This window comes from Chelon labrosus, assembly GCF_963514085.1.
Source record: "Chelon labrosus genome assembly, chromosome: 12".
Classification (NCBI taxonomy): Eukaryota; Metazoa; Chordata; class Actinopteri; order Mugiliformes; family Mugilidae; genus Chelon; species Chelon labrosus.
The window spans coordinates 10,686,252-10,708,837 of NC_140345.1; the positions used below are offsets into that span (position 1 = coordinate 10,686,252).

At 43.1% G+C, this 22,586-nt stretch overlaps 1 protein-coding gene across 1 annotated transcript; it reads left to right on the plus strand.

Moving 5' to 3' along the window:
- Positions 1-989: 989 nt before the first annotated feature.
- atp8b2 (ATPase phospholipid transporting 8B2) lies at positions 990-22,406 on the plus strand. The gene is made up of 29 exons (XM_084556754.1): positions 990-1,338; positions 6,653-6,711; positions 6,828-6,941; positions 7,801-7,899; positions 8,009-8,070; positions 8,220-8,292; positions 8,678-8,748; positions 8,840-8,919; positions 9,464-9,622; positions 9,713-9,801; positions 9,909-10,105; positions 11,042-11,162; positions 11,283-11,370; positions 11,456-11,490; positions 11,598-11,757; positions 11,877-12,065; positions 12,780-12,895; positions 13,191-13,355; positions 13,706-13,817; positions 14,561-14,666; positions 15,548-15,872; positions 16,043-16,226; positions 17,249-17,472; positions 17,581-17,664; positions 17,972-18,217; positions 18,316-18,458; positions 19,667-19,793; positions 20,470-21,072; positions 21,190-22,406. The coding sequence occupies exons 1-29, from the start codon at positions 1,314-1,316 to the stop codon at positions 21,286-21,288; spliced, it is 4,155 nt and encodes a 1,384-aa protein (XP_084412880.1). The 5' UTR covers positions 990-1,313; the 3' UTR covers positions 21,289-22,406.
- Positions 22,407-22,586: the final 180 nt, after the last annotated feature.

Consider the following 22,586-nt stretch of genomic DNA (forward strand, 5'->3'; position numbering starts at 1 on the left):
CCATTTTTAGCTTTTGAAAGAAATTGTCACCAGCGAGTACCGCTGACTTATGACTTAACCTGTGTTTTACGTTGACTATGGTACACGTTTGGGTCTTTTTGCGATGTTCAAGGTGTGAAGTACTGTTGCAAGTGGTGTTGCAGTTCAAAGCAACACATTATGGATTTGTTCCGCTTCAAATCCTCTAAAACGTTAGCCAGACTCCGGTGAGAGGGATGAAAGGAATTCAGGCCAGAGGCCAAGAAAGGTGCTCAGATACACAGCACGTCCCTGGTGTTTCTCAGTCTTCTGGCCGCCAGCTTTATTTCATGAGGGCGCTGAGGGTCTGTGGGGTTATACAAGATGCCAGCCACAGATGGAGAGCCTGAGAGAGAGAGGCAAGTGACAGCTGAAAGACTGATGAGAGGAGGGAGGTGAGAGAACATGAGTTTGCACCTTCTAGCATCTATTAGATAGATAAATAGGCAGAAGATAGAACAGAACGTGGTGCAAAAAAATAGTACATGAGAGGGCAAGAGATGATGCTGGAAAGTGAAACCTGATCCATTGACCTCACATGGAGAGAGGAGCTCTTTCTCCAGAATATTGATTGGATGCTCTCAGTATTGAACCCCTGTCTGCCATATTGTTTGCGTCTCGTAGTGTGCACTACAAACCCCAGCCAGAGACGTAGAATGGCTGCAGCTTCAGCTTTCATACTTAGCTGAGATAAAACACAGTGAATACCAGCAGTGAGGTGTATAATACTGACAGGTCAGCATAAACACAGAAGAGAAGAGAAGAGAAGATCGTCAGATGTGCTGTGCAGGCAAAAAAAAGAAAAAAAAAACTGCCGCCGCTCCATTACTCATTCTCATCCATTATAGGACAGTGGATCTGGCCCAAGCCACTAGTCCCCAGACACAATGTGCCACAGAGACAGATGCAGCTCTCTGCTGAATGTCATTTCCTCATTACGCCTCTAACAGACCAGAGATGGCCTGGTGTGTGTGTGTGTGTGTGTGTGTGTGCCGTGTCGTGCTGTGGTTTTAATGCCTGACTGATTTTCACTTTCTCTGTGGAAGGACGTGTTTTATCACGACCAGAAAAAGAAGGCATGACAGTAAATGTTGCACACCACTAAAACGACGCTTTCAGCTCTTTGTATCAGTTATGTAATTTTCACTTCACATCTTCCTTCCCCAGTACTCTAATGATTCAACCTTTCACTTACCATTTTCTCAATTAAGCTACTCCTGTGTCCCTCACCTCCTCTTCTTTCCATCAGCAGACAGTCCCATGGGCCATAGCAGAAGGACGCCAGCAGAGTGGAGATGTTCAGAAAGAGGCCTCCTCCAGGTCAGCCCCTGTCATTAAACGCATTCGTCGCCTGTGCATTTGAACTAGTCTGCTGTTAATGATAACGGTGGCTTGGTGACTGTGAAACACAAGGGTGAAAATGGGTGTTTTGTATGCAGTAAAGGCAGCAAAGCTCACAAGGCCCTTCTTTTATCTCGTGTTAACGAATATCTGAGGTTTTGTTTAAATGAAGTAGAAATGTAGCCAGGATGGACGGAGGATAGATTCTAATGTGATTGTCTGGGCCAAGTCTTTAGTTGTTCAGGGATGCATTAAGAACATGCTGAGCACAAGCATGAATGCAATCACATCTTTATGGTGCACAGAGTAACAATACATCAGCAACATCCTTTTATCATCTTTTATCGTAGACTTTTATAATGTGCATTATGCCAGTCAAGCAGTGACATCATGGTACCCACTGAAAAGAGAGTCTTTTTCTCCTAGATATGTCTACTCTTTTTACATGTGAAAGACAGCACATGCTCAAAATGGCATTTCTTTTAAATGCCACACAGTCATAGTTCATTCATGATGTAAACACAAATGGACCTAAATCTTATTGCAGTGTATACCTTACATGAAGCCTCAAACGAGTACATTTATTCTGATTTGTATCCATATGAACTCTGGATGCATGCATGCATATATGAGACCATTGTGACACGGCAATAGTCATTTTACTTGAAGTGCAATATCTCCTGCACAGATTGGGTTGTAATATATCCATGATTTGCAAACAAAACTTGGATAAACAACACCTTTAAACGGGGAATAATGATATGATAGTACTTGCAGAAATGCAAGTCCCTCGCCTGCAGAATCACATGTTAGTTTTGTTTTATTTACCTTTTTGTGCTTGTTATAAGAATAAGACATGTGGTCAGTGGAAGATCAGGGAGTGCGCACTACTAAAAGTGTGTGTGCAAGCATGTGCTAGGATGCCGTTGATGCATCGGCACGAGACATCGCCGCGCAGCACGTGCTCGGGCACCTGTCTCGGCCCCGCCCACTGCGGCGCACCTTCTCCCGCTAATCGCGCAGGAAACCGGGCTAGTGCACGAGTCATTGTGGCTCCAACCTCCAGACTCTGACCGCAGTCGTATCGATGGAGCCAGATCCAAAATGGCGCCCAGTTTCCTCACCCCGCCGCCATCCGGACTGAACGTGACCGCGACTCGCTCAGCTGTGGGATCCCTGCAGAGGCGGTTTCCATAGTAACGCCAGCCAAAATCTTAGCCTGTGGGGTTACGTAATGCCTCCAGCGGACAGTGTTTGTGTAGTGGACGAGACATAAAACTGTGATGCAGCTTGGACTGAATGATGAGGCTGCAGAGTCAGTAAAACAGTGCTGGTGTGCATTTGTGCAACACGGACGCTTTGCAACATTGCAGTGTATCCTGAAGCAAAATATATTTTATAAGAAATATAAATCTGAAGCAGTCTGAGATGAATTTAGCTTATTGGTTAAAAAATAATAGCTCGGTTTTTCTGCGGAAAGAGGGGGAGAAAGGGACAGAGCAAGGGACGAACCAAGCTTGCCTGTGTTTTGTGAGGGGGGGAGAGGAAGCAACAGTGAAGCAGGGATGGGACGGTCCCATTAATCCAACTTGACTGAAGTTGAGACCGGAGCTCCATCCCCGCGTCCTTGCGGAGATGTGACGGTCAGGAGTGGCGTCACCTGTCCCCGAAACCGGCGCACATCCAACGAAGAGTCACACGGTGACTTGAAGGAATTTAAAGATGACAGTCCTGAAGGACATCCCGGAGAAATGGTTTCCAGTCGTTCTCCCCCTGCACAGAAAGAAAAAGGAAGCGTCCGATGGAGAAAAATCGAGCAAGAAGCGGACAGGTATGAGTTTGTGTGGCAGTTAAAGCCGCAGTTTGACGGATCATTATTCTGAGGCTGCTGATTGTACAAACTGCATCTGTGTTTTCAAATAAATATCATCTCTCATCTTCATCCCAACTGAGTCCAAGTTTCATTCATTCTTCGTCTCACTCACCCCATATAATATTTTGTTTTGTTTATGTGCGTGTCCCCTGCGGCCCTCATCATAATACACGTCTCCATACCAGACCTTATTGGCTTGTTTGTACTGTGACACATTGTGTCTGTAATCACCTTGAGCATTCACATTGGGTTTATTAATCTATTGTGTTTTAGCTCATGTATTTGTTCTTGTTTTCACCTGTGTCATGATAAATAGGAGTTAAAACATTGAAGCAGTTGCTCAGTTTGAACCATTTTCCTGTTGTTTACTGAAAATCTGTATTTACTTGAGTGGACTTTTCATGTGTAAACAAAACACAGCTATCTGAACCAGAATTTTAATCGGTGGCTGGTGTCCTTGTCGCTATACTGCTTGAGACACTGATCAATCTTTCAGGCGCCAGCCTCGACTGTATTGCTTTGTCTGTATCCTTAATCCTTCGCTGAACTATCACAAATCACGCTGGATGTGCACCTTCATTTGACCTCCAGTCCATCAGTCTGTCACTGTGTCAATTTCCTTGTTTTCTTACAAATTAGATCAGGGTTGCACAAGCATGACTACGGACAATCCTGCTATCCCCTTTTTCATCTAATTAGATCAGCCACAGTGAGTGATGATCACTCGTGCCGAGTCTGATCTGATCCTGACTTAGGTTTAGTCCTGACAAGGACAACTGTGTTTCCCATAAGTCAGATTGACTGTGCGCTGTAGTCATTATTGTTATGACTCCAATCTGCACTAACTCTGCTGTGAGAGAGTGTCGCACTTGGAGACATAAGGAGATTCAGAGCAGTGGCTTGTGCCCTCACATGTCTGGCCATGAGTGGAGAGTGTTAAAGAGACAGGAGGGTGGCTAAAACAAAATGAGCACTATTTTGACTTGGATGTTTATTCTGTACTACATTAGGTATTTTAGTTTTAATTCATTTTATATTCACCTTTACGTGTCAATTGTTTATGCAAAACCTAAGGCTAAGAGCAAGCCTCCAACCAACAATTTCTTGGCAATGGAGCTTTATAGATTTATACACACTTTCTGCATAGCATGTAGTCTGCGTCAGGGCTTCTACTGACCTTGAAGTTGTTAAACATTAAACACTTACTGAGCAGTTTTCTAAAAAGATGCTCATGCATTCAGGCTGAGCTGCACAGGACAGACAGGGTCTGCTCCCGACAGTAGATGCTTGGAAGCCTTGTTGCTTACCTGGCACAAGCATCTTGCCCCGTTCACAGACGGTTAATGCAGCCTTGGCACTGCATGTCACACAGATCTCTCTGGTGGACAATTGCCCCAGGAAAGATCACAGTGACCTTCTGGTAGACTGGAGAAATGCCAGAGGGAAATTGAAAGGGGTGGGAGGGGATTGGACGAGTTTCAGCAGAATAGACTTTGGAGCTATGGGCCCACACAATGTCAAATCTGATATTGTTACGCTATCAGAGTTTAAGAGAGAGAACGTATCATATGACATCCCCCTACAGCTGTTGTGATTTTGTATGCGGCCAAAAAATCTGACAGCTGTAAAATGCCCTGCCCTTTTACTTCATACACAGGGGAGTTGATTCCCAAAAGCACTTTGTCTAATAGTTATTTATAACTTAATGTAACACACTCAGCTGCAGTATGCACAATAGTGACAGACATTTAAAACAAGAACTGTTTTCTGAAATCAGTCAGGCTGTTGCTTGTTATTACTGTTACAGAAGATTGGGTATTATGTACCTATTGTTATAATTATGTCAATAGTCATGGAAAGCTATCATTTTAATAATACTAGGTATTATAATTAGTATAAATCTGTCCAGGCCCGATTTATTTATATATACACTGAACAGGCGTAACATTATGACCTAATATTGTGTACGTCTCCCTTGTGCCTCCAAAACAGTTCTGACTCATCAGAGAATGGACATGGTCTTCTGAGGGTGTCCTGTGGTGTCTGGCAACAGCATGTTGTTAGTGGGGGCCTTTGGGTCCTATGGGTTGAAGGAAGGGGGCTCTGTGGATCATCCCACAAATAGTTGATCAGTTTGGGATCAAGAGAATTTGGAGGTTAGGTCAACATCTTGTGCTGTTTTGGCTGCTGCCATCACGGAGTATCTTTGCTATGGGGTGGGAGTGCCTGGTCTGGTCTAGGTGGGTGGTACGTGTCTAAGTAGAATCCCCATGAATGCCAGGTCCAAAAGTTTCCCAGCAGAACACTGAATTGTCACAAGGTGGTCAATGTTATTCACCTCTCCTGTCAGTGGTTTTAATGTTGTGACTGATCCGTGTGTAATAAAGATACATATTGTTACACTCGGAAGTAAATAAAGAAAAAAAAGAAAGTAAGGTGTGTTTTTAAACTGACAGAATCCTCTATGAGAACAGCCTAGCTGGACTACAGCTGACCAGAGCTCATCCACTGCATAAAATCCACCATAAAACCTGACAACACAGCAGAGCTCTAATGGGATCTCTTTAAGTGGCCTATGTTTGTTTGGTGAAGCTGAACACGGTAGGGACAAAGATGTAGGTTATGAGCTGTACACAGAGATAGGGCTTTAGAGTGCTGCAGAAACACAGGAAACCACAGTCTGTTTGTTTATGAGCGCGCGATTATAGGGTCTTGGCGTCTGTTGTCCCTTCCTATGTGGGCTCACTGCCTTTCCGTCATCAGACAAAAGTATGTTGTTGTTTCAGAGCTACAGCATCTCTGTGCATAAGACGTGCTTTGGCCTTGACATTTATATCTGTGGGTGTGGGTGTGTGTCGCGTGCAGCCCTGTGCAACGCAGGCCAGTTAAAAAGCAGCCTCATCAATATTAGAGGGGACGAGCCTGGTGGAGGAGGAGGGGAACTCCCAATCTACTTTGCATCAGCATAAACAGAAACCTAAAAACAGCAAGAGAAGAGAGTGCATGGTCAGGAGGGGAGAGGTACAAGAGGTTTAGCAAAAGAAGAAGAAATTTGACTGAGACTGTGTTGCCCTCTGTGTTCATCTGTGTATAATGTGTCCCAGTATGCAAGGTGACTCACACAGATGCACATGTACTTGCTTGCTTGTTGTGTGTCCGACCCAGATTGCACATCCTTTCATTAAGTCAGCAGCTTAATGAAGCTCAAAAGCGTCCTAGCATACTCCAATTTATAGATCTGTGAACACAGAGGACGGTTTGTCTTCAGTCGTTTTCTCTCTCCAGGTCTCCTGAAAATACTAATGATAGTATTTTGAATTTGCCGTTTACTTCACATGGGTGCAACTAATTGGATGCTTGTGTATATTTTTGTTATGATATTATCCTTAACAAATCACGTTGTATATTGTGTTTCTGCAGAGGAGGAGAGGAGGGTCAGAGCAAATGACAGAGAGTACAACGAAAAGTTTCAGTATGCAGTAAGACAGTCTGCTGTTTTCTCTCGTACATTTTTCATGATACGGTCATAATAAATATTTGAAACTGTAATACAGGTAGTCGTTATCCTGTATTTTCTTCCGTGTTCATTATCCAGAGCAACTGCATCATGACATCCAAGTACAACATCGTCACCTTTCTGCCCGTCAACCTGTTTGAGCAGTTCCAGGAAGTAGCCAACACCTACTTCCTTTTCCTGCTGATACTGCAGGTAAGGAGGGGAGATAGGCGAGGGATAAAAAAAAAAGGAAGAGTGACAGATGGAGAGAGAAGGTCTTTGCATCTGTGCCTTTGCATGCAACTGACTGTAAATCACTTAAGGGCCAAGATGCATCTGTGATGGTTAAAATGATCGTCGTAAATAATTAAAACTGGGAAATGCAAAATGAGAAACAAGGCCAAATAATTGCTTTAAAGTAAGTGCAACTTCACAGTTTTGAGCATTTAAGAGTGTGATAGAAAAGCACCACCACTGCTGAATGTGAGACACAGTAATTCCGACCGAATTTCACACTTACACTTTTTACAGTGTAAATGAAAGAGGTTTTTAACCTTGCTAGTTGTGTAACTCTGGGTCCAGATGAAATTACTAAAAGCCATTGGACAAATCAGTCTTAAATTTACATTCATGCTACTCAGACACTGACCTATAGTTGTGGTTTGAGTATATTAGCAAACATTAGCATACAAATGTCCAAAATGAAGATGGTGAGCTTGGTAATAACAGACTTGCTAAATATCAGTATGCTGATAAAAGACTCTATACTCTATATTGTCAGACGTCTGAAATCTTAATTTCGGAGCCAAACATTAGAAAGCCTGGGGGAAAACATCACTCCATGAATCAACTCACCTTATGTACATTAGAAAGTGTTTATTGTGAGTTTATTGCTGCCGAAAACTTGGATTGTGTTAGCTAAACACATAGTTTGGTCCAGTCTATAGTGCTGGTCAACAGTGTGGTTTGGGTCAGATGTACATTAGGCACAGTGTCTCTGTATCACACAACGTCATAGTGTCTCCGTTCAAAATAATCTGCTGATGAACCCTCTGTCTGCCTGTGTGTGTAGTTGATACCTCAGATCTCCTCCCTCTCCTGGTTCACTACCATCGTGCCTTTAGCTCTGGTGCTGAGCATCACTGCAGTAAAGGATGCCACAGATGACTATGTGAGTCTGATGCCACACACTCACACACTCAAGGACTGAACATTTCTGGCAGACGCTACCACATGACTTCTCTTAAATCAAAGCTCACGGCAACCTTTGTCACCTTCAGTTTCGTCACAAGAGCGACAACCAAGTGAACAATCGTCAGTCTCAGGTCCTCATTCGTGGCTCGTAAGTTATTATAGATGTTACTTCCTAAAAAATGTTCTGATTGAGAACAAGTATTGTTTGAGTGTTACTTGGCTTTCATTTGATAGGTTTATTAAATCACACCAATTTTACGCCATCGATGATCGTCACTATTTCTCTTGCTCTTGCAGGGTTCAGAATGAAAAGTGGATGAATGTTCGTGTGGGTGACATCATTAAATTGGAAAACAACCAGTTTGTGGCAGTAAGTGTGCATCAACACATGTTACTAATACATACAGTGTAGTCCATAAGGGTCTGTTGTAATTGAGATTTATCTACCAAACTACATAATTTCAGTCTACATTCTGCTAATCATTTTACCTCTCTATTTGATTATGATAGCTTTTTGTACTGGATAGTAGAACAAACATGATGAAGCTAAATGGATGTCAATACAGTATGTGCCTCATTAGAGAATGCTGTTGTTAATCACCAACTTGTTTCCAGAAGCAATTACTCTGTCCTTATTTGGAGCTGTAATAGATGTGAACTGTCTTAACTGTGTCATCAGTGCTTGTCTAATTCTGTTCCTATGCCGTCACTGCCGTGCAGCAGATGCTAACCTCAGCTACTGTATCTGTTTCCAGGCTGACCTGCTCCTGTTGTCTAGCAGCGAACCTCACGGGCTCTGTTACATTGAGACAGCCGAGCTGGACGGGTCAGAAAACACTTCAGCGTCTACTCACAGGACCTCTGCAGAAGCAACAGGACACTACGTCTGACCTGCTGTGTGTTGTTTTATCTTGCAGAGAGACCAATATGAAGGTTCGTCAGTCTGTCTCAGTGACGTCTGAACTTGGAGACCCGAACAACTTGGCTTCCTTCGATGGTGAGATTTGACTCATCTTCTTGCGGTTTCACCTTTGATTTATCCGGTCTGATAAAGTTTGATAAGGCAAAGTTTAATGGTTTCCCTGTGTGCTTAATTCAGACGCTTTCCTCTTTCACACCTTTGCACATTAACAATACGGAATACACACAAAACATTCAACCCTCACAGACAGTTTCTGTCCTCCTCTGCTACCACTGACTGACAGCCTATCATCAACCGCCCACCAGCATGCACATCGAAAGAGCTTTGTGTCAGCACGCCCACACATCCCTCACCTGCTCAGGAAAATGCATTACTGCAGCATATCAGCCCACACTTTGCCTCATATCAGCTTACAAAAGATGTGTGTCTCTGCCTCGATGTGTGTGTCTGGGTGTCCGACATCAGCCGGCTGTCATGGGGATGATTAGTCCATCCCTAGCTCACACTGCTAGGGAAATATATGTATTACAGTAATGTGAAGTTTTGAACAGCTATGATTTAGCGTCTAATTTACATTTGTGTGTTCGTGTACTGTATCCATATTGTTCTTTGTGTGTAGGTGAGGTGGTGTGTGAGCCCCCTAACAACAAGCTGGATCGTTTTTGTGGGACTCTTTACTGGAGAGACAAGAAATACACCCTGACCAACCAGAACATGCTGCTCCGAGGATGTGTCCTCCGCAACACTGAGGCCTGCTACGGCCTTGTCATATTTGCAGGTGTGTGCACTTTATGTTTTCATGTGAATTTACTGTGTGCACTATACGTGATGTGTGTAACAAGTTGGTCCTATCCCATCTCTGTCCCAGGCCCAGACACCAAGCTAATGCAGAACAGCGGTCGCACCAAATTTAAACGTACGAGTATCGATCGTCTGATGAACACTCTGGTCCTCTGGGTAGGACAGCAAAAACCTCTCACTTTCATGGCTCGAAACTATTTCAGGAGATGATCTCAGTGGCTTGAGTTTGATTTTTATATAGTGTATTTGTGCATCTCTTTCAGATCTTTGGCTTCCTGGTGTGTATGGGCATCATCCTGGCTGTGGGTAACGCAGTGTGGGAGAGAGAAGTGGGGTCCTTGTTTCAGAGCTACCTGCCTTGGGACCCTCCTGTGGACAACTTCTTGTTCTCAGCCTTCCTGTCTTTTTGGTCCTACGTCATCATTCTTAACACCGTGGTGCCTATCTCTCTATATGTCAGGTAAAAGGATGTATGTCACAGAAAAAAAGGTCAACAGATTAGGTTTGTTTCTAAAACCAGATCAGTAGGACAGCCCCAGATTGTTATTTTTAAGTGATCAGAATGAAGCAACCTGCTGCATCACTTCTACATTCAGTTGTCTTGTTCTGGTGGATTCCTTCCAGCTTTGCCTGTACAGAAACCTTCCTCCAAATTGCCAGAGGAATATTTATTTTAGCGTCTGCTGTTGCACTGTATGTTATCATCTATAGCAATCTGACTGTAGCAGCATGGACTCTGCTCAACACATCCATCACTCTGGATTTTATTGTCATTGCGTGCAAGCAGCCAGAGCGTCCTGTCTGAGAAATCTGACTGAAACCACATTAAGTCACCTCCGCATGCACAATGGATACAATCTGGATTTGCCTAAAATAAGCTTTGGGCTGATGTTGTAGGATGAAATGACAACGGCCTTTCTTACAATTTGAAACTTATGAACAAGAATAGAATAGAATAGAATATCTTTATTTGTCATTGCACAAGTACAACGAAATTTAAAGTGCCTTCTCTTAAAGTGAAAAGAAAAGAGAAAGCTGAAAATTAGTCATGTTGTCCAGAGTTTGCTTATGAACAAAGAAAAAATGCACATAATACAACCTCCTGCCTGCATACACATTAGACACAATATAAAGGGTACTTAAATGGGCAATAAAAAATGAACTATATTATTTACTGTATTAAGACAGTTTCCCTTGTTTGATAATTTCTGATCCATTGCTTTCTGCACTTGCGGGGATCAGTGTAAGGCCACTGACTTACAGACACCAACCAAAAGTAACTGATTTAACTGCGCTTGTCTGACCCCTCAGTTTTCTTTTAGTGTCACTTTATTGGTAATAAACTCATATCAATGTTTTTGTGTCTCATTTCCTCTCTTACATGTCGGCGCATCAGTGTGGAGGTGATCAGGCTGGGGCACAGTTACTTCATTAACTGGGACCAGCAGATGTTCTGCTCTCAGTGTAACACAGCAGCTGAGGCCAGGACCACCACTCTGAATGAGGAGCTGGGCCAGGTGGGCTTCCACCCTTCAGTGCTGTTCACTGACTGTCTGCTCAGGCCATCATACTTTATCTCGCATTTTTTTTTTGTTTGTTTGTTTGTTTACTGGCTCTAAATTCTTTCGCGTGTTTAGGTTGAATACATCTTCAGCGACAAGACAGGAACTCTCACTCAGAATATCATGAGCTTCAACAAGTGCTCCATCAATGGACAGACGTATGGTAAGTGCACGTAGAATGTACATACTGTATACGGAAAACACACTAACATCACTTCTTACACATCTGGTGTTTTTATTCCTGTCAGGTGAAATAACAGATCCGTTGGTAACTGTTCCAAAGGTAGGTTTGCTTAAAACACACATCACTTGTGAATTCATACATGCGTACTGTATTACCGTATTATGTATTCCTAGTTTATGGTTTACTGCTCTTATCTTTATCTTCAGAGGATAGACTTCACTCCCTTCAACCCCCTGGCAGACCCTGATTTCTGCTTCTATGACGAAAAGCTGCTGGAATCAGTGAAAGTGGGAGACTCACACGCTCATGAGTTTTTCCGGCTGCTCTCCCTCTGTCACACCGTCATGAGTGAGGAAAAGAGCGAGGGTGAGTTAGGGAAGGAAAAGAAACTGTGAGGCTGTACGCCAGCGGTCTGTGACACCACAACAGTCATGTGTCCACTATTTATTGTTTATTGTTTGTTATTGTTTTGCCTGTGTACTCAGGCGAGCTTGTCTATAAGGCTCAGTCTCCAGACGAGGGTGCTCTCGTGAAAGCAGCTCGGAACTTCGGCTTTGTGTTTCGCTCCCGAACTCCTGGAACGATCACCACCACAGAGATGGGACGAACTGTCACCTACTCACTGCTCGCCATACTGGACTTCAACAATATACGCAAGAGGATGTCTGTTATAGGTGCGGAGACTTTTAGAAAAGTCAATAATAATGCTACATTAAAGTGTTGGTAGGGAATCTGGTGTAACATGTATATATTTGTTCCTTTTTACTATTTTTTCTTTTAATCAATAAAATTAACTAATCAGTCATAATACAACCTCATTTTACAGCTTGCAGTAGCAGAAAACAGAATACTGGGTATAGAGGGTGCAATGAGTATGCCTACTGACCTGTTTTCTATAAAATTAAAGTTGCATATTTCCTCACTTTGGGATAAATAAAAGATTACTTTAACCTAATATAAGTAAAAAATAGTTGTGCGCATGCTACTAAACTATTTCGACTGTTCACACATGTTCATTGGAAGCAGATCTTTTAGGAATCTGGTATTTGTGTACTTTTAACAATCTGTGAAACTGTTTTCTATCTCCTCTTTGCAGGCTTAAATCATAAATGTGTACTTAAATGTTGATGCACACAAGATTAGCCAGACTGTAGTCAGACTCACATTACAAGATTTCTAGTGATTTGTCTTCTTGTAAGTTGCAGAAAAATCCACTACTGACTGTAAATTACTCTTGGCTGAGCTTCTATTTAAGTGTGGCAGCAGAGCACTAACACTGGCAGGCTCTGAGCACGCACTCATATATCAGTGGCAGGAGCCTGTGTGACACGTTGTTTCTAACTCTGGATGTTTGAAAATCTTCATTGCAATTGGGTTTTTACTTTCAGTTCGTAACCCAGAGGGCAGGATCCGTTTGTACTGTAAAGGAGCTGACACTGTACTGTTGGAGAGACTCCACCCTTGTAACCAGGAACTGATGAGTATCACCTCAGACCACCTCAATGTAAGTAAACATTAGTAGCCCTCTAAAAGCCTTTCTATACATGCATGGAGTTACACTGCCATCTAGTGTCCACATGCACTAAGACAGCTTTTAACAGCATTTACTTTTTACTTTCTTTCTCCGCTTCATATAATCAAAATAGCATGACAAGAGTCAGACACAGATATATTTAGCTTTAGTGTTAGTTAAATATCAACTCACAAGGTTACGTAATTTTTCACCATCCTTGTGTCAAAGTGCACGTACCATTTACAGTATGTTTGTGTTTGTGCACATTTGTGTGTTTTGGCTCTAGGAGTACGCAGCAGATGGGTTGAGGACCCTGGCCCTTGCCTACAGGGACCTGTCAGAGGACGAGTGGGAGGCATGGTCGGAGAGCCACCGCTTCGCTGACAAGGCCACCGACTGCAGGGAGGACAGGCTGGCGGCAGCCTATGAGCAGATAGAACAAGATATGATGGTTAGTGTCTTAGTTTGAAAGCGTGCAGGCACATAAAGGTTTGTCTCTGTCTATCATTTCCTTTGTGTGACCTTTTTGCGCTGCCTTACCAAACAAAGTGAAAAGGCTACGAAAAGGGGAACTTGGGGTCTTCACAAACTCGAACTGGACTGGGGAAATTCCTGGGTTTTATTTTTACCATTTGCAGAGCCAGATACTCTTTAATTTTCTGAGGATGGTGGTAATGGCATCATTCAAAAGATTTCATGTCATAATACAAAAATTGCTTTGAAGCTTTCCCTAAATTCCCCGTCGGTGTGGTACCTAGAGTTGTATGTAAGTGTGCTTCTCTCTGTGGTCTGTGTGGCTAGCTCCTGGGTGCCACGGCTATAGAAGACAAGCTGCAGGAAGGCGTCCCAGAGACCATCGCTGTCCTCTCTCTGGCCAACATTAAGATCTGGGTTCTTACTGGAGACAAGCAGGGTGAGATGCAAACACTTTCACATCAGCTTTTAGAGCTTAGTTTGGCTGCTGATGTATCAAAAGCACCAAGATCAGCAAGAATTACAATAAACGAAGGCCCACATCTTTGTGGTGAGGTGTTTACTGACCACACTAAACCCTTTAACATCGCTGCAGCTGCCTGGGCCTGTCTGATTACTGTTCTGTGTGGACATAAAACTGTACAACTCTGTTGCACTCTGACATGGTTGACAAGTCCACCCAAAGAACACCACTCACTTGATTCAAATTATAATAAAATTATTGAATACAGTTTATAGATAGTGCCCCAAAAATACTAAGGGATCCTCCAAAATGTCAGTAATATCAAAGTTGACGTGCAACACAAAACAATAATGTGCAAATACCAGGTGGTTAAAGCTGGTGGTTGTCCTCAAAGGGCCACAGTCGGTCAGCATTACTGCAGTGTTTGAAAACTAAAGAGATGTGCTCGGTCTACGTGCCAGCAGGTTTGTGGCTGGAAGATTGAGTAGATCAGCACACAGAGGAGTCAGTGTGGTGCCAAGTAAATGTGGTGCCAAGTACATTAGCTAATTGAATCCATGTAATTGTGGAAAATAAAAAAATCTATGCAGGAGATTCTACGTGTGACAGAAGAGCTATTCATCTAATACCTACTCTCTTTGTTTTGTTGTGTAGCACCACTTTGTTCTTCTAAAATGCTTAACCCCCCCCCCATCCGTCCTCCCCTTTCTCCCACACAGAAACGGCCGTCAACATAGGCTATTCCTGCAAGATGCTGACGGATGATATGACTGAGGTGTTCATCATCAGCGGTCACACTGTTCAGAGCGTACGGCAGGAACTCAGGTCAGCCTGTTGATCTGGCTGGATGGCTGCTTGTCCGTCTTTCTACCTCCCACCCTCTGTTTCTCTGTTTCTGTGACTTCAAATGACATAAAACAGGTGTTGGCGGAAAAAAAACTAGGAAGTGTATGCATGATTGGAGTGAGTAGGTGTGAGACTGCTACTGTGGGAGAATCACTCAACAATGTCCAGTGCTGAGCTTGTGTTTTGACTAAGCCACTCCAGTCAAGTCAGCCAGTAAAATCACTAGTTAAACTATTATCCAATTCAGTTAGATTTGAAAGGCGACAGCTGCAAGGCAAAAATCTCATATCTGAAACCTTGAACAGAACTCAGATCATTTGGGGGTCCCTTCTGCTTGAGGCCATCCAGGTAGAGAAAGAAAAAGAGAGAGTGTCATGCATACATCCATCTGACTAAAGCATACATGTAGAAGCTAATATAAGCTGATATGAGTACAAGATATAGCTGATGCATGTTACACGAGGATTGAAAATAAATATAAACAAGAGCATAGAGCCACAAAACAAGTGACAACAGTTGTTCTGTCACAGGTGAGTTAGCTGCTATAATGACTGAATATAAGAGGTGTCATAGGCAGGTTGGAGAATGATGCATTCAGGTAGGAATGGATAACTGCAGGCCATGAAGACTGGACATGTTGATGAAACCAGGACCACAGATGAGTAGACCAGTATCTAGATGAAAACCCTTGCACTTTTAATCCTCATATTGATGATGTTTTTCCAGTTTTGCAGCCATCCTATTTTCACCTCATCTATTTTCTCCTCCTTCTTGGGGATCCCTCTCTCTCAAATCAACTTATCCCCCTCGTGTAACCCCTCCACCGTTTTGATGTGGAGTTTGTTTGTCTCTCTCACCAGGAGGGCGAGGGAGAAGATGATCGAGCTGTCACAAACCAGAGATGGAGGGAAGGAGGAAGGGATGGAAGAAGTGGGGGAGGCATGTTTCATGGGTAATGGGTTCAAAGAAGGACAAGAAGGAGATGGTACAGCAGCAGCAGCAGCAGCAGCAGCAACTGGAGGAGGAGAAGGAGGAGAAGGAGGAGGAGGAGGAGAAGGAGCAGGGGGAGGAGGAGGAGGAGGAGGAGAAGGGAAACAGGTGCAGTTCCCCAGTCCCTCTCCTCCCTCTAACTTCATGGACAACATCTCTGGAGAGTTTGCCCTCGTAATCAACGGTCACAGTCTGGTATGAATAGCATGCCCTCGAACTCTCATACCATACAAAAATACATATACAAAAAACAAGCAGGGGTCCTGACCAGTTAAACTGCGACTGCTATTTTACAGAACTATGTCATCTGCATCAGCAAAACATTCTTCTTTGATAACCTCCAAAGCTTCTCTCTACCTCCGCAGGCCCATGCACTTGAAGCGGACATGGAGAGAGAGTTTTTGTCGACGGCGTGCGCATGCAAAGCAGTGATCTGCTGCAGAGTCACCCCGCTGCAGAAAGCTCAGGTGGTGGAGCTCATCAAGAAACACAAGAAGGCCGTGACTCTGGCTATAGGAGACGGAGCTAACGACGTCAGCATGATCAAAAGTGAGTTGTGCAGGAAGGGTGGACGCACGACTGATGGCGCACTGGAGTGTTGTTGTCGCGATGGGAAGGAAAGAGAGAAGTTGGGTTTAGCCGTGTACGTGCCAGGGCCTACCTTTAAGCAATGGAAATTCTAAGCAGAAGTTGTTGAGGTTGTTTATCTCCATGGTTTGCCTAGTAGTGACGGAGGCTGTGTAGAAATGTGTGTTGCAGTGGGTGTTATGTCCTCATACGGTCTGCAGTGCGGAGAAGATAACTTCTAGATTATAATTCCGGTGTAAATTCTAAAGTTTCCAAATATGTTCATTTCAGTAGAAGTGGAACAATGTGATACAGAATAACACCGCCAGAGTGTGTTGAATTCTTCTTGAACCTAGAACTCTGTGCTCTGTTTCTCTGTAACGTTCAGTACTTTGTAATTATTGCGTTACCTTGGATGTCTGTCTGCGGTTGTACACCATGTCTATGTTTACTGTATATGTGCAGGTTTGTTGAAATGAATTTATGCAAGTACAAAGCAGAAATGCAATCAGTGCAGCAGTGATGGGTGCGGTTGGTTCACATCCTGTGATGTCTGACTTCAAGGTTATCATTTGTTCTTCCCTGTGGCATTTATTCTGTATGTATTACTTTAAATGAGATACAGATACTAGGGTTGTTGAGATAAATAGATTTATAAACTGGTAAGAAATCCTTTAACGTTAATGTTTTATGGATCATTTACAAGCTGTTATAAAGAACTACCAGGGGTTTCCAGATAGCTCTTATCCTCCTTCAGATACACCTGGTTTATATCTGACATCACATAAATCAGGTTTATGTGGAGGATGATAAGCTACCCAGAAAACGTCCTCACAACCTGGAAACCCCAAGTAGTTCTTTCTTATCATCTTTCCATTTTGATAAAATGTTAAATGATTCACAGTGCAATGATAACACTATATAAAAGGTTCAGGAAGACAACAAAGTTTGAACATGACAACCAACTACAGCCTGCTGACTTCCTCTCCTCTCCTGTCCTTCAGGTGCTCATATTGGAGTTGGTATTTCAGGTCAGGAGGGGATCCAGGCCGTGCTGGCCAGCGACTACTCATTCTCCCAGTTCCGCTTCCTGCAGCGACTCCTGCTGGTCCACGGGCGCTGGTCCTACTTGCGCATGTGCCGTTTCCTCTGCTATTTCTTCTACAAGAACTTTGCCTTCACCATGGTGCACTTCTGGTTCGGCTTCTTCTGTGGCTTCTCCGCGCAGGTCAGAGAGCAGTTAACAAGAATACACAACGTCAAGAATCAGGAGTCAGGAAATCACAGTCATGATTTTAACTGCATGCATGTGTGCCTTATCTCCTCTCTCTTGCAGACAGTGTACGATCAGTACTTCATCACACTCTACAACATTGTCTATACCTCCCTCCCTGTGCTGGCCATGGGGATATTTGACCAGGTCTTTTCACTTTATTACTTTATACTCAAACTGTATTGCATTCTTTTTTATACAGATATTCATTGTCCCCAGATAAGTATCCCTTATGTCTTTGTTGATATCCTCCATGACAACATTTATTAACTTAAAATGCTAACTAAAGTGGTTACAATGGGAAACGATTGCTAAATGTCAGTTTGATAGTAAGGTCAGTGTGGTGCATGCTGATGTTTGCATTTTACTGCAAACCCCAAAGCCACTAGCTTAGCTGTAGACATTCTAGTCTTATTTTAGTCTATGCAGTCTCTCACTTCCTCTCTTACGGCAGGATGTTCCTGACCAGAGAAGTCTGGAGTATCCCAAGCTGTATGAGCCTGGGCAGCTCAACCTCCTCTTCAACAAGAGAGAGTTCTTTATCTGCATCGCCCAGGGCATCTACACGTCAGTGGTGCTGTTTTTTGTCCCCTACGCCGTCCTGTCCGACGCCACTCAGAGCACCGGAGTGCCCCTGGCTGACTACCAGACCTTTGCTGTCACCACAGCAACTGCCCTGGTTATTGTGGTCAGTGTACAGGTGAGAAAGTCTAGGGTTGTGTCAGCTTTCTGACATTTAACTTCAACTTGTTTCCCTACTGTGACTTAACTGGGCACCATGTTCATGTGGTTTTGTAGATCGCTCTTGATACAGGCTTCTGGACCATTATCAACCATGTGTTTGTGTGGGGCTCTCTGGGCTCCTATTTCACCATCATGTTTGCTCTGCACAGTCAGACTCTCTTCAGGATCTTTCCCAATCAGTTCCACTTTGTAGGTTGGTCTCCTGCTTTCTCTTTATTCGTCTTTAACATGCACACAAGGGTAAGCCCGCCAAATAAATACTGTAAATTTATTTCAGAGTTAAAAAAATATTTTTATGTTTATTTGTTTATTTAGTGAGAAGCTAGTTTCCAGCCGTAGTCCTTGGACTTTGGGAAACATACAGGCATAGCAGCATAAACAACACTATACAAAAGCATTGAATAACATTTCAGTACAATAAACAAAAGACTGCTTAAAAGTGGGCTACTACTTGAGAGTAAAGTGGAAGACCGATTCCAACTCACACAACCTTTGACATGGTGCATGGTGTACACCATGCAAACATCTGTCTGTTTATACATGTGCAAAACCAAATTTTCTACATTGTATGATTGCTCAAATGTGGCAATTTTTTTGCTGTGGCCAGAATTAGAATTAGGATTTGGGGTTCAGCGGTCAAGGTCTCTACGACTTCACAAAAAAAGGGGAGTGGCTAAGAAGTCAACTTGTGAAAGCAGAATCTCAGAAAATTGAGGGACTTAAGGATAAACTAATTACATTTTGGTGGTTAAATGTCCAGGTCTCTGTCATTTTAGAAAAAAATTATTTTAGCCAGCTCATAAAGAGATTGGCTTATCTAGAATCAGTTCTGAGTCTGACTTAACGCAGATTTAATTATGACATAATCAGTTCCAAACTGAGCACCCCCAGACCATCGCCAGCAAAAACGTTGTGGGAGGGGAAAGTCAGGCTGGCTTCCAGGCTAACTGGTACATGCATTATTACACAAATGCCATCGGGGAAATTTGTCTAGACTTGTTAACAAAACAGATCATATTCTAAAATAACGCTGACAAAAACTTTTACTAATCTATTTGAAAGTCTTCTCTACATATACCACATGGGTCTGGACAGATATGGGTTTAAACAACATGACTGGTTGATGGAGGTTTTCAATAAATCTGGTAAAATATCAAATATTAAAATCAAGAAGGCACAACTGCACATTTTGAACAGTAAACTTGATTTTAAGCTAGACTGATCAAAACAATCACAGCTTAGAGTAATTTAACAAGAATGAATCTTTTTATTTAGTGAAGAACTGATGTCCTGACCGGTGAGATCATTCTAAAACGAGGTTCACTATTCATGTGTGTTGAGAACATTTGTTTATATTTCTGTAACATAATCTTTCATGTCTGTGTCTGTATTTGTGTACAGGTAGTGCCCAGAGCACATTGTTGCAGCCAGTCGTGTGGTTAACTATTGCACTGGCTACAGCAATATGCATAGTTCCAGTTTTGGCATTCCGCTTCCTCAAGCTGGACCTAAAACCTCAGCTCTCAGACACGGTGAGAAAACGCACAGAAGTTTCCAGTTATGATGTGTCCATCTTCTTGGTTGCGACATATTATTGTTTTCCTTGTGTGTTAGTTTGAAATGTGCCACAGCAATGATTAGCTACACACGTAAAGCCAGTTCTTCCGAGCATGGGATGACAAGTGTGTGCAGGCCTCGCAAACTCTAAATACCCTGCAAATATTGACTCAGTCAGTGCACCCTGATGACACAAGCTGCTTTCAGTCGACGAATAAAGGTTGAGTACGTGGCCTTGTCAGTCTCTTCACAGTCCCTTTTGAGCTAGCTGAGCATCCAACCAGAGCCACAGCGAAGGTGGTGTTCCTTTTTTAATTTATATGTAGTTTCTCTGTAGTCCCTCTCATATGCGTGGGTCAAGGTTGAGCTGTAAAGTACGAAAAGTTTTGAGTTTCGATGAGCTCGAGCAGCAGGTAAAAAAACTACCAAAGACTCAGTTTGATGAGCTGTTGGAGTGAAATACATGCAGGACCTACTATGACTACAATCAGTACAAAATGCAAAAGAAATGCGAATCACACAGAAGCAAAAGATCAATTAAGAAATTAGTAAATGGAAAATAAATATAATTTAGAAACGTCAAACATGAATGAACTGCCAATTACATGTTACTAGATGTAGGAATAATACCCTCCTTACTCTCCTTTTCAGGTGCGTTACACTCAGTTGGTGAGGCAGAAGAGACGGAAGCCTATAGGTCGGAGCATTGGAGGTGCCTGGCGTGGCGTAGGCAGTGTGTCAGAGGGCCGTCTGGGTGCCCGCAGTGGTTCCAGGAGGTCAGGATATGCCTTCGCCCACCAGGAGGGCTTTGGAGAGCTGATCACTTCAGGGAAAAACATGAGGCTCTCCTCTCTGGCCCTGGCTTCGTTTGCGTCCAGACACAGCTCCAGCTGGATTGACACACTGCGCAGGAAGAAAGCTGCTCACAATCACACTCCTCCCAGCACCTCAGGGGAGTGCAGCCCTGCGCCCAGCTTTGTCTCCGGGTCGGTTCCACCTCTTTCGAACTCTTCCTCTGTTCTGGGCGGCTCACAAGATACACCCATTGAGGAGGAGACGGTCACAGCACCAGCTCAGAATATGCAGACTGTCTCCACTTCATCCTCACAAACTCTAACAGCTTTAGCACCAGCCTCAGAAGGAGCTGCACCTACGGTTTCAGCTCAGGCCTCGAGTGCTGGCACCTCCACGGCATCAAGGCCCCATGGAGGAGACTCACCTGGAGGCTGGACGCTCTCTTTGGGGACTGTGCAGGTCAGCAGCTGTTATTTCATTTTATATGGCAATGATAGCATAACATATGATAACAGCAATAATAATAATAATACCAATACAGATTTTTCCGGTAACCTTTTCTTCCTTGTCCAACAGGAAGCTCTGTTTGGTTGGAAGGGTATTACGACTCGTGCCAGTGCATCCAGCAGCCCCGGCCCACCCTCTGTTGCCAAGGAAACCAGCCAGAATGAGTGAAAGTTGAGCAAGAGGTGGATGAATCCCATATTTGCTACCGTCTGCCAGATGTTTGCACACACGTAAAGGATGCGTTGTGTGCTTTTCTGGAAAGATACTGAGAGAGAATACACAGACTGTAATAAAAAAGCGTCCGAACACACAGTGTTCTGGTCTCAAAATAAATCAGCCCGCAGGAGGAAGTGGCCCTATTCTAATGACAGGGACTGTCCCAGCTATAAATGAACATTTAATAATGAGGTATCTGATCCCAAAATGTGTGATGATTGTGTTCATAAAAGGCTAAGATTTACTTTATATATGTGAAGGTGCAGAAACACAAGACAACTAGCTTTGATTTATCTGAAAGATTGTTTCTGCTTATTTTACAAGCCTCACTTACAACTAAGCCACTCATCATCTCTTAGGATCAACAATGAGATGAATGGATGAAACCATTTTTAACCAGTGAGGTGCAGCGGTTATTGTCTGTAAAAGTGTGTCTCCAAGCCTCTGTGTCCACTATAGTTCTCAATGAGAACGTTTTTATTTATTTACAGCGAACAGTTGCAAGATTTCTATCCCTTTTTCTTTTATTGATATTCTTTATTACCTGTTATGGCGTGTTCCACATCTCCCACATCTTTTTTGCATCATATTGATGTGTTTACAATGGCCTTGTTGAGTTGCACCTTAAATTAAACTTTGTGCTTTTATGTGGCCTGATTTTGGTCTGACACAGGTCAGATCATACTTCTAATGCAACACAGTCTGAAAACAAACTGCCACTGGTTTACTTTAAGTTGGACCGTCGGGGCAAAGTGCAAAAAAAAAACTTGAAAGTAAGTCAAACTGTAAAGAAATTGAAATTTAAAGTTCATAAATGTCATTCTATGAGTGGACAGTTGTGTTGATTCATACTGTATACCTACACTCCAGTAAAGTGCTTTAAATGTTTGTCCATGAGTGAAGGGAAGCTGTCTGTGAATATCAATGCCTTAAAAATGCCAAAATGTTGGCCCATGCTTTCTGAATTCCTTTCCCTCAGTCAATCTGTTTGCATCTTTGTTGCAAACATTCCTGTCAAATACGGACCCCTGATGCATTTCAGGCTAAGCTAACCATTAAGTAACCAGAGGAATAATATGAATCTGCTCTTGGACAGCTCCCTGTACGACTATCATCAAGAAAGGGGAAGGTTGATCTGCAAAACCTTTTGGAAATGAATGTACTGTGCAGTATTAGGCCCCTGTGACTTGTCTAAATTTTCTTGCTGGAACATGGAACTGTTGAATAAAAAATGTCATCTCTCTTTCACA

What these genes read in the sequence shown, in the direction of transcription:
- atp8b2 (XM_084556754.1), top strand. Translation starts at nt 1,314, where the DNA reads ATGTTCAGAAAGAGGCCTCCTCCAG. An exon ending in CGACGTCAGCATGATCAAAA is followed by an intron (nt 16,227 to 17,248) that starts GTGAGTTGTGCA and finishes CCTGTCCTTCAG; the next exon opens with GTGCTCATATTGGAGTTGGT. An exon ending in CCATGGGGATATTTGACCAG is followed by an intron (nt 17,665 to 17,971) that starts GTCTTTTCACTT and finishes CTCTTACGGCAG; the next exon opens with GATGTTCCTGACCAGAGAAG.